The sequence below is a fragment of the Euleptes europaea genome, chromosome 2 (assembly GCF_029931775.1).
Source record: "Euleptes europaea isolate rEulEur1 chromosome 2, rEulEur1.hap1, whole genome shotgun sequence".
Classification (NCBI taxonomy): domain Eukaryota; kingdom Metazoa; phylum Chordata; class Lepidosauria; order Squamata; family Sphaerodactylidae; genus Euleptes; species Euleptes europaea.
The window spans coordinates 92,180,190-92,191,806 of record NC_079313.1 but is presented as its reverse complement, the minus strand read 5'-3'; the positions used below and the strand labels follow the sequence as shown (position 1 = coordinate 92,191,806).

Genomic DNA, 11,617 nt, shown 5'->3' with positions numbered 1-11,617 from the left:
AAGGACTGCCATGCTCAGCTACACAGGAAAACAACGGCAACAGTCACAACACAATGCTCATCTGTGAGGAGATGTGAGCCTGCAATCTTATCGCATGAGAACTTTTGAGCTCCAACAAGGACATCAGCATGAACACTGAATGAGATGGTGAAGGACAACGAGACATGTTCTGGTGCATTTCTCCAGGAAGGCTGGGTCAGCTAATGAAAGAGATCAATCATCAACATCTTCATTCAACAGACATCTTCTCTTCTCCCCCACCTTCAAATACCCTGAGATCATAAACTGAATTTGGGGTGCATCAGAGGCCCTCCCACTACCCCTCAAACATTCAGGGTAAAATCCAAAAGCAGAGCCTTCCTGCGCCTGTACTTACACTCAATATACATCCTACCATATTATTACATGTAATCCACAACTCACAAGTAAGAGAAAAGTAATCCTGTGTACACAAAATTAGAGAGAAGGCTTCCAGTTTAAAGGAGACATCTTGCACTTTGGGCATAAGATCAATTGCTTCCTAAACCCTTGAAATGGACCAAACAGCAATCTTCAAAGGAGGAATTTCGGATATTAAATTAATACAACAGCATCACACGGTATTTCTTCAGTAGCCCTGGCTCTTCTCAGAAAAAAACCTGAAAGCCTTTACCTCTAAAACCTAGCACAGGACTCTTACTGTCTGGATTTCAGTTCTACAGTAGTTTTAAAAATATATTATTATTATTAACCCTTAAAATGCTGACCACAGGAATTTCCGTGTCTCTGAAAGGAAAACAGGGCAGAGTTTACCAAAAATATTTCCCTACAGGACCAAGGGGGAGGGGAGTGTGTATTGTACAGAGAGCAGCTGTCTCCTGCCTGGCCCCAGAAAGGTCAGAACCACAAGCGGCAGCTAAAAAAATAACTAGTCTGGTACAAAGGTCTGAATTCCATGCGTTTGACAGTCATCTTTGATTCATTTAAAAATATATATAGATATAGTTATTGCTTTCACAACCACCAGGCTTGGCTCCCCTGAGCCCTCAGGGGGAAAGAGCATTCGGCTCAGGGGGGTTTGCTTTCTTCCGCCTCTTCATGAGCAACGGGTTAGACGAGTCTTCGATTTTCTTAATCTTGATTTGTTCATAATCTACTCTCATGGTGGCCAAGGCACTGGTCATCTCCTCCTGGAAATGATCAAAAGAGGAAACGTCAAATTAGAGACACGGGAGCAAGGTAAAGCATCACTTCTCTGCACCTGGTGCAAACTTGTACCACTGTCTCCACACACACAGGCACACACACATGCACACGCACATTCCCATCCCATGCTGTTGCATGAAGCATACACCCAATAATCTACTTTCTTTCTGAAATGAAGTAAATAGACCATATCATAGCAAAGCCCTGCTGGGCTGAACCCTTCTGGATTCCAAGACCCCCAGTGAAGTGCATCCATCCCTCACCCATGCTTGTGCTATGAGACAGAGATGAAACCCCAGCAAACTCCTGCTGAAGGTCCTATAAAAAATCCAGTGAGAATCCATCAACCCACCAATTTTAAGGAGCATTATGACAATATGGTAAAAGTCACTCCAGTTCTGATATCTAGACAAACAATATATAGAAGTACAGAAATTAGCAGATCTCCCAGCAGTGGTTGATGCTCACAAAGAAAAGGGTCGTTGTAGTGCAGGGGTCCCCAACCTTTTTGAGCTTGGCGGCACATTTGGAATCCTTGCAGGGCAGGGTGGGTGCAGCAACCAAATGGGTGCCCCAAAATGGTTGCTGCAGGAGGCAGAACCAGCCAACGTAGATCCTTGTGCTGTGGTGGCAGCTGCTGCCAAAGCAACTTTAAAGAAAAATCTGCACAGCCAATCAAATCCCAACAATCAGTCAGAAGCCTTGCTGGGCAAAAGCCCAACCTGGCCCCACCCACTTCCTCAAAACACTTGGGGGCGCCAGAAAAGGTGTCAGCGGGCACTATGGCGCACTGGGGACCCCTGTTCTAGCGTGTCCACAACCAGCAGAGAGGGGACCTAGATACAAAGCAGGTGTCTTGTTATTTTCAACTATTCTGATCTCAAGGATTATTGTCAACTAGTGAAACAGTCCCTACTCTTCTTTGCAACTTTCCAATAAACAGAACCCCTTACCACTAGGTTAGGCCTGGTGAGAGAGCTAAGCTTTCAGTGACTTTTGGCCATGACCACAGTGGGTGACTTTCAGCACTGTCTATAGGCTACAAATACGAAACAGGATAATAACTTACTTTGACATCTTCCCATAGGTCCTTCTCTTCTTTCAGAACTCTACTAGTATGCAGTGGCGTCTGGGGCACCTGCATTGATTGCTGTAGAGAGACAACAAATTGGGAATAAACCACTATGTCAGGGGTACTATAGACCGCCTACTCTCATGCTTCCAAGCTTAGACTGGAAACAATTTTAGTGTGCTCCTTTTTTTCTTCCAGAAAAATGAGTTCTTACCATGATCCAGGGATGATTCATAAACTCTGTTATTGTCATGCGCTGCGTTGGATCTGTTTTCAGCAAATTCCGGATCAGCTGTTTGACTAAAGGTAGGAATATAAACATGAGGGTTTACAATTCTATGACTTGTATCTCATCACAAAACTAGCATCGTTCTTCAAGAGCACCAGAACTCTGAATGTTTGCCCAGCAAAAGGGAGATCACTCACACAAGAGCTGCAATCTATCTTAAACAGAACATAACCTTGTCTGTCTTCAACGGAATTCCAAAATATGTTACATAATCCTTTAAAGCTGTAATACATGTAGCAAGTTCGTGATGTCAGCCACATTTATCACACTGTTACAAACACCATGGTGCTGGGATTGACCACTGCATTCATACAGTGGCAAGCATGTGTTTGCTGAGGTATAATGCATGAGGTAGCCCAAAAATAGGGGGGGAAATCACAACTCTGTTCCCAAAACATTATGGCAACAAAACCAACACACACAAACCCCACTGAATGCAATTTGCCTGTCAATGCAAATGATTGAAAATTGCGAGCTTATTTTCTCCAGGTGGTGCTTCTATCTGATAATTTGACACATGAACTTACAGAGCCTGAAAGTTATTGGCAGTTATCAAAGCATAAGCCATTCTCAAGCCTTTCTTAAAGCATGAATGCGCCTTGATTACTGGCAGTAGTGCCTGCCTACATACCATCGTCATTCTAGTCACACCAGACATGTAAAGCTAAGATAAATTGGATAGTTGCTACCCAGAGCATACCCCGGTAGGGCTACATCAGTGGCTTAAGGGACCATCTACTCAGGGCCTTTTGGGGGACTTGATTTATTTATTAGCCTCTTTCAGTCATTACATTTTTAGTGTTGTGATCACATGTACAGGGGATACACTATGTGAGATTCTCCCAATATGTGCAATCACCATTTTGTCTGAAAGGGGCAACACTCAGATTTTCAACCTGGGTACAGAATAGTTGGTTGCTCTTCATAAACATTTTTACCTTCTTCGGATACTTCGGACCACTCTGGGTTGGGAAATTCGTACTGACCCATCCGGATTCGTTTCTTCATGCCAGGAGAAATGGCCAGGCCGTGGTTTGAATAGAAAGGGGGATACCCACACAGTCTGAACAAAAACAGAAATAGTACAATGGTATGAAGAACGGAAGTCAGTGCTGGGTGCCCAAATGATTCAATGCAAACATCTTGACCAACTCAGACTCTCCAGCTTGTAATATAAATCCCAGTAGATAAACTGGCCTATTCAGCAGGCACCAGCCTGAGAAATGCATTTCAAGTTCAACCCGCATAAAAAGCAGATTGTACACACTACATTTATACACAAAGAGAATGGCAAATGTCCTGTAACAGTTTCAGCACACTTGCTATTCACTTTGTGTACATTTTGGAAATCTACCCCAGTTTTCCAATATATCCAGGACGTCAGGGGTGGGGAATCTTTTTTCCGCCAAGGGCCATTTGGATATTTATAACATCATTTGCGGGCCATACAAAATTATCCATCTTAAAAATTAGCCGACTAAGCCCCAAGCAGACAGTTACCCCAGATGACTCCACCCCCGCGTGGGCAAGCAGACAAGCATCCAACCAGTGGCACACTCGCCCACCTGGTGGCACAGGATAGTCTGTTGCACCAGCTGGGCATAGCTGTCCAGCCGCACACCGGAGTTGCTGCTGCTCCGCATGGTCGGGGCCAGATTCTACAGCTGGCTCCTGCTACCTCTGCCTAATGGGGTGGCATGAGGACACACTGGCTAAGAACTCGCCCTCCCTCCCACGCGTTCTGGCCCTGCCCCCTTTAACCCCTCCATTGTCGCCACTTCCACCCCCAGCCCTCTTGTAGTACAGAGGGAATACATAGCCCAGGTGGAAAAGGATTAACAGTTTCTTGGGTGGTCCTAGCAGCTCCATAGCTAATGACTCTTCTGCAAGGGTGGAAAAGGTTCCTTTTCTCGGCAAAACAAACTCACATCCACCTTGAACAGAGGCTATTCCTGTCCACAGGAGGGGGCAGATCACCAGTTTCATATCCTTCTGAGCCAGGACCCATGAAGGGCCAGACCAAATGATTTCGTAGGCCTTAAACGGCCCCTGGGCCTGACATTCCCCACCCCTGCAGTACGTCTTTTCTCAGCGCTCATGGGGACTAGTCCTCAACTGAATTGGGGAATGCTGACTCTTGACGGAAATGTCAAACTTCCCCTGTATAATGGCTCAATGAAATCTCAGAAGTCCCAGAATCCCTAACTTTGGAATGTTCTGCAACCCTGCCCACAATGTCAGACAGCACAGAATAGTCCTGTACAGCAGAAATAGCTTACTTACAAAATATACATGATGACACCAAGAGACCACATATCACAGGACTTGTCATATTTCTCTGGTCCCAGCACCTCTGGGGCTAGAAGGAGGGAAATGGAAGACACGAAGATTCAACATGGTTACATTTTCAAAAGACAAAGAGACGCCACTAAGCTTTGGAGCATCCTCCATCTTGACAAGGCTCACAGATGCAGAAAGGAGTTGCCTGACAACGGAGGAGTAAGATGAAGGGGAAATGGAGTCATCGGGAAAGTGGCTACAGTGGCCGGTTCTTCCCAGTGGATGGCCCATGAGAGCAAGAGATCCCTTTCTACAACAACCCTTGACCCAGCGTAAGGTCTTCATGGGAGTAGTAACTTACTCATAAGTCAAAAGTAAGGTCCACAATAGAGGAAAGAGAGCGAGGAAATGGATGGGCTTGGAGGAACACATATAAAGAGCCAGATTTGGGGTGGGGGGTGGCCAAGGAAGAAGGAACTCTCTACCTCCCCATTGTTAGAAATGGCAACTGGAGACTTGAAGGAAAAGAAGGAACTAAGCACCTTTAAATCTCTTCCTGAGGCCAAAGAGATCTCAAACTTTCCTCAGATACAGACCAAACTTGCCAATGTCCCATTGCAGATCATGGCATGTCTCCTACTATGTTCAACCAAGTCTGATACCTTCCTCCAGCCTAAGAAACCTTCCCCGATTTACACAGATAGCTCTTCTGCTGGAGGAAGAGCCACACAAGTTGGAGGAAACCTCCAAAATTTGCTGAGTGGAATGGAAGGATACATGCCCACAGCTCAGATAAACGTGGTATGCTGGAGACAAGTATGCCGAGCTCACTTTTTGTAGGCACCAATGGGAGAAGAGCATGTGTTTCAGGTTAGCAGGGGACCGAGACATTACAATTATCAAGAAAAGGCTTCCTGGAATCACAGGAGTGGAACAGCAAGAAGTGCTGCCTGGCAGATTAATGGGGCTGTACCTTTGCTTGCTTGCTTTACAAGAATACAATTTTCAGAAATGTGTATTGCAGGAGGACAAGCTGCCTGGGGGAACTTATTCCTTTGGCAGTGTGTCTGCAGTACCCTTGCTCCAGCACTTCAATTAGAACACCATTTACCAGACACTTGGCTACCCATTCTCAGTTGCCAGGAATACCCACCCCACTGACAGAGCAATCCTGAAGGAGGGGGGAGAGCGAGTGGCCTTAGGAGCTGGCATGACCCCTGCACCGGCATTAGTGACACTTGCACAGCATTTCTCTGGTGCAAGGGCTCACACCAGCACCCAAAAATGGCATTCCCGGGGGCAGTACTTTAGGCAGCTCTCTGATTCCTTTCACCCCAGGAACTCCCCCTTTTGCCAGCGCGAAGTCATGCCTGCAAAAATGGTGGGGCAGCCCTGTGAAACTCCTTGGGTTTGGGGGATATTACATTTTTGGCTTACTGCGCCAGGTCAGCAAACTGCTCAGGAGGAGGCGGGGCTGCACCATCCTCCGGGATTGTGCTGCCTGACACTCAGCTATAGGATGTTCCTACATTTGCCAGCAAAGGATGCCAAAGGGTATGCACATAAAGCTTTGGCCTTTGAAATTCAGTTGTACAGCTTGTTGTCTCATCTTTCACTGAAAAACAGGTCAGAACTAAATCTCCAAAGATGTTTAAAATACTGAAAGTAACGGGCATTTCTTTCCATCTACACAATTCAACTTAAGTTTTTTTCCACAGAAAAAGCTAAGAAAAACAATGTGTAGCCTTAGAGAGATGGCAGTGAAAATTACAGCTAAGGCAAATGGCAAGAAAGCTTCCGGGAAGAAGAAATGAAAAAAAAAAAATAGTGTAATGATTCAGTAATGTCTGGATTGGTGATGAGTGGATTATTCCATCACTGTCCTGATTAGGATTCAGGCCACCCTAATAGATGGATTTTTGTTCCAATTTTGTTGGACCCATTAATTCCTCCTAGTAAGGCTTCGCTGCAAGTAACACATATTGCTCACTCAAGACCATTTTCTACTGCTGCTCCCGCTCTCTGGAATGGGCTTCTAGATGTAGCCCAGAAATCCCAGCCTCTCCCTATCTTTCAAAAAGCTTGTAAGGCTGTTCTTTTTGAGAGGGTGTTTGCTTTAAGAGTGTTTGTTAAACGCTGGTAACACAGGTGTTTTCCATACAGGGACAGGCTTGTGTTCCAGTTGCTGCTGCAATTGCTGATATAGTGCAGAGGCAATGGGGATTCCCCATGGCAGGCTTCCCTACAGTTTCCCTGCCCAGGACCCACTAGTGACTAAGACCCCTTCCCGCCACCAGGGACTTTTCAGGTTTTTGAAAATCAGCTACTGAGTATTGTTATATCATTATGATGTTATAACAATCTGCATCTCAGTTCCTCTGAATTCCTAGCTTTCACATTGCAAAAGTAAGTCTCTAGCCCATTCATTGTGAAGTAAGTCTCTAGCCTTTCCCCTTGTATCTCCACAACAAAATGGGATAGAGACTTGCTTTTTATACGAAAGGTGGGAATTCAGAGATTATTAGTATAATGTTACAAAGCTATAACAATATTCAATTGTTGAGGGGAAAAAATTAACGAGTCTTCCTGGTAGCAGGGGGAGGAAAATGCAGGTGCAGGAACAAGGGTAGGGCAGGTTGACAGCACTTTTCACCACTATCAGGCTGCCTGAGCTTTAAGGAAGAGTAGGGTATACATCTTCCAATGAATAGATGAACGAATAAAATTGTTTTAATGATGTGTTTTCTGTTTGGTTTTAATGGTTTTTAAGATGTGGGTTTTTTTCTGTACATTTTTAACATGAGCTGTCTTGGTGGCCTTGATGAGGGCAGAAATGGAGGGGTATAATGTTTGCAAATAAATGATAAATAAAATAAAAGCCCTAGTTAAGACTTTCTAGGTTCTTTTTTCAGGTATTTCAACAGAGTTATATCAAGATTTTAATGTAGTCTTCATAGGTGGGATGAAGCAGCTCTGACTGACTTGATCTTTTATGGAAGTGAAAAGAACCTTGGCTTAAAGGGTTCATTTCCCCTCTCAATTCATTGTTGTTCTCCAGATATTATGAGGGCAGCACAAGCAATCCATCTCTCCCAGCTGGATGCATAAAGAGCAGCATTGAAGCATGCGTATGTGTTTGCTTCAGTGCCAGAACCTGGACCATCTCGTTTAAGCTATTCACCATCTGCAACACATTATAGAAGCTGCTTGGGTGAAATTTTTGATTCCTGATTCATCTCCACTCCGATTATACACATGAGATCAGTATACATGAGGTCTGAAGCTCACTATCCTCACATCGTGGGAAAAGGTGATGCTTTCCATATGGTGAACTTACCCACATAGTATGGCGTGTAGCATGGTGTAGCTAGAGAGTTATGCGTGGTGGTTTCTTTAGCAAAGCCAAAGTCTGTGAGCTTTAGTACAGTATTGGGCCTTTTTGAGGTGTATAGGAGGTTTTCTGGCTGCAAGACACAATAAGCAAAAGCCAAGTTAGGAGAGTTCTGCCTTTTGCACCACACTATAGACAGAGAACAGAATGCTCTAGTCACAACAGGTTTCAAAAAGATGCCATCATAGGGAGTCATTTGATCTTATTTAGGTATTGATAATTGAGTCTTCAGTCTACAGAACAATTCACTGCTTACTTCTCCTGGTATCTCTGCAGAGCCTCTGAAGATTTTGTTTTAAGCTTTTAAGTAATGTATTGGCGATACTACATGAATCATGCATACATGTCCATGATTATTACAGATGTGCTTCACAATTAATCACAACAGTTTCAATCCTGGACTTTTTTGCTTGTGACTGAGGAAGCTTCATTTAGGAGAGAAAAAAGACCACATACAGAATGGTGTTAAATCAGATGATGTGGAATGACATGGCAGGTTGGGCAGGAAGAAACATCACCATGCCCATCTTGTTTCCTCAGAGGGAGGCTATAATTAGAACAATTAGATATTTGCAGCCTCCTCCTGTTCAAACAAGGAAGCTGCCTTTTTAAAAATGTACTTTTGCCACTTGGGAATCTATTCCGCTGTGACAGAACACACAACAGGTGCTGTAAATAAGGATTCTTAGACCAAACATTGGTGGTGGGGGGGGAGAGATTCTAATAAATGGAGCCACCTAACTTGCCTATATTTTGTCCACAAATCTTTGAACAAAGAATCTACATGATTGTGGAAAACAGCATAGTTTCATTCCCATGGCCAGGCTTAGGTGAAATTGTAGCCCCAGGATCACTCCAGAGTTCCTGTCATGTGACCCCAATGGAATTTCTTTGGAGTACAGTGTTTACTCAAATGCGAAACTAGGTTTTTTTCACAGGTATGCCATCAAAGCCCTGGCCTGGATGACCCAGGCTAGCCTGAGCTGGTAAGATCTTGGAAGCTAAACACAGTCAGCCATGGTTAGTATTTGGATGGGAGACCACCAAGTCCGGGGTCACGACATAGAGGCAGGCAATGGCAAACCACCTCTTATGCCTTCAAAACCTTATGGGGTCACCATAAGTTGGCTGTGACTTGACAGCACTTTCCATACCACCGTGCCATCAAAAAAAGGATGGGGTCATCTTACATTCACGAACAAGTTACAGTTATGTCCAATAATATTTTTGTGTGTATATAACATTCTTAAGGGGGCTATCTAACATTCAGGGTTATTTTCATTTTGAGTAAATACAGTAATTGATTTTTGCTGGCTGTTAAATAGGATTGTGCCTCCACTCTTGCTTTGTTTGTCATGTAAACAGTGATGGTAAAGGAATGGTAGGATTTTTAACCCCAAATAAATGATCAGGGTATAGTTTCTCAAAAATTATTCGATTCTCCATTTATCCCCTAGAATTGATAAAAACACAGTAGCTAAACCACACCAAAAGTGTTAACAAAGTACAAAGTATGTGGCTATAGGGCAAAAACAAATTACATCACCTTAATAATTTATTAGAACAAGATAACACCAATTTACAAGCTGGTAAATAATAGTTGGTTATTTACCAACTTGCAAACTGGTGTTAACTTGTTTTAATAAATTAAGATGATGTAATTTGATTTTGCCCTACAGCCACATCCTTAGTACTTTGTACTGAGTGGAACAGTCCTGCTGAGGGGGGGGGGCAGGGGAAGCCTTGCTGTTGCCCTCCCTATTCAACTGGATGATAACCAGGAATGGAAAATCAGCACTGGAAAAAACACCTACTGCCAGAACAGCTAGGGTATATTTGCAAAAATCACCCAACAGGCATTGCTGTTGAAGGCAGCTAAGGTACCTCAATGCAGCAAAAAGAGACCTCTCTTGACCCAAAAAGTGGGGAAGGACAAGGGGGCTAATGAATTCTTAACCACTGTCTAGTGTTGGCTGCTTTTTTCATCAGTGGGAGGGGGAGCCTCTTGAGGAAGCCATACTGGTGGAGCTGAATACATAAACATTTCCATATGAAAACTGGATCCCAGGCTGCTTTAAAAAGGAGCAGATAAATCATCAAAATAAAGTATCAGTGTTTAATTACTCCTCTGGCTTTGGCCAATGTTGAATTCACAAGGCTTGGATGAAGTCACCATTGAGTTTGGAAACTGTTTCCTAGGTTTGAGCATGTGTGAGTTAAGTGCCGTCAAGTCGCTTCCAACTCATGGAGACCCTATGAATCAATGCCCTCCCAAATGTCCTATGAGCTGCGGAATTCCATGCAGCAGATACAAAAAAAGAGCTCATCATCTGCTTCCTGTTCAGGGCTAGATTTAGGTGAACTTCATTCATCATGTGGATGAAATGAAATGAAATCATCTAATCCCACCCCTGCAAAAGCACCCCACATGCAAACACTGACTAAGTTTATAGACCAAAAAGTACCTTAACATCCCGGTGTGCAATGTTGATTGAGTGTAAATACTGGATGGCTTCTCCAATGCTTTTCATTATATCAGAAGCCTCTGGAAAAGGAAAAGAGATAATTTTTCTCAGTAGCTAAACAAGCAGCAAACATCACCCAACCAGATGGAAGACACAAAATCACCAGTCACGTTTTGCAGCAGAGGTAACATAGAGCTGCTGCCTAAAGTTGGACATCTAAACAGCTTAGCCCAGCAGTTGTTAAACTATTTATTGTGCTTGTCAGGATTCACTTCTGAAGCAACTGAACACAACTTTCCCCCTTCCCAACATAAAACACAGGTGTCTCACCTCAGTTATCACTGAATAAATTTTTACTTTGCTTTTCATTTTTAGTATTGAACACACATGAAACTGCCTTATACTGAAATCAGACCATTGTCAGTACTGCCTACTCAGACTAGCAGCAGCTCTCTGGGGTTATCTGGTAGAGGTCTTTCACATCACCTACTGCCTGATCTTTAACTGGAGGCTGAGCAACAAAATGTCATGACTCACCATTGAGTCCTGACCCAGGTTCTGGTAAGGGCAGCCAAATTCGAAGTGGAAGGGCATCAGGAAATGGGGCACACTGTACTATTTCAATTCAGATTCAGGTACACAGAAACAACTGTTGTCGTGCTGACTGCTGATCTTTGTCTGGAGAGTATCAGTGGGCGTGCACTCAGCTGATTCTCCTGGGTCTCTCATCAGTTTTGGATATGATCAACCATGGTATCTTTCTGGAGCAGCTAGCTGGGCTGGGAATGAGGGGAGCACTTTGATGGCTCTGCTCTTACTTCACCATCTGGTTCTGAAACATGGCACTGAGGGACTTCTACCTGATGGCACTGGAGGACTGTGGCATTTATGCCGTGGGGTCCTGCAGAGGTCTATTTTCTAAATGATAAAACTAC

The 11,617-nt window shown here is 43.9% G+C and overlaps 1 protein-coding gene across 1 annotated transcript in view; it reads right to left on the bottom strand.

The window, feature by feature from the left end:
* Window positions 1–644: 644 nt before the first annotated feature.
* Window positions 645–11,617, bottom strand: part of MAPKAPK2 (MAPK activated protein kinase 2) — a 99,624-nt gene continuing 88,651 nt past the window's right edge. Inside the window, exons 4-10 of the mRNA XM_056845543.1 lie at window positions 10,683–10,762; window positions 8,164–8,290; window positions 4,830–4,905; window positions 3,485–3,609; window positions 2,472–2,557; window positions 2,255–2,335; window positions 645–1,169 (exon numbers count right to left, since the gene is read on the bottom strand). Coding sequence (XP_056701521.1) covers window positions 1,026–1,169; window positions 2,255–2,335; window positions 2,472–2,557; window positions 3,485–3,609; window positions 4,830–4,905; window positions 8,164–8,290; window positions 10,683–10,762 — 719 coding nt within the window. The 3' untranslated portion in view covers window positions 645–1,025. The remainder of the gene's footprint in view (window positions 1,170–2,254; window positions 2,336–2,471; window positions 2,558–3,484; window positions 3,610–4,829; window positions 4,906–8,163; window positions 8,291–10,682; window positions 10,763–11,617) is intronic.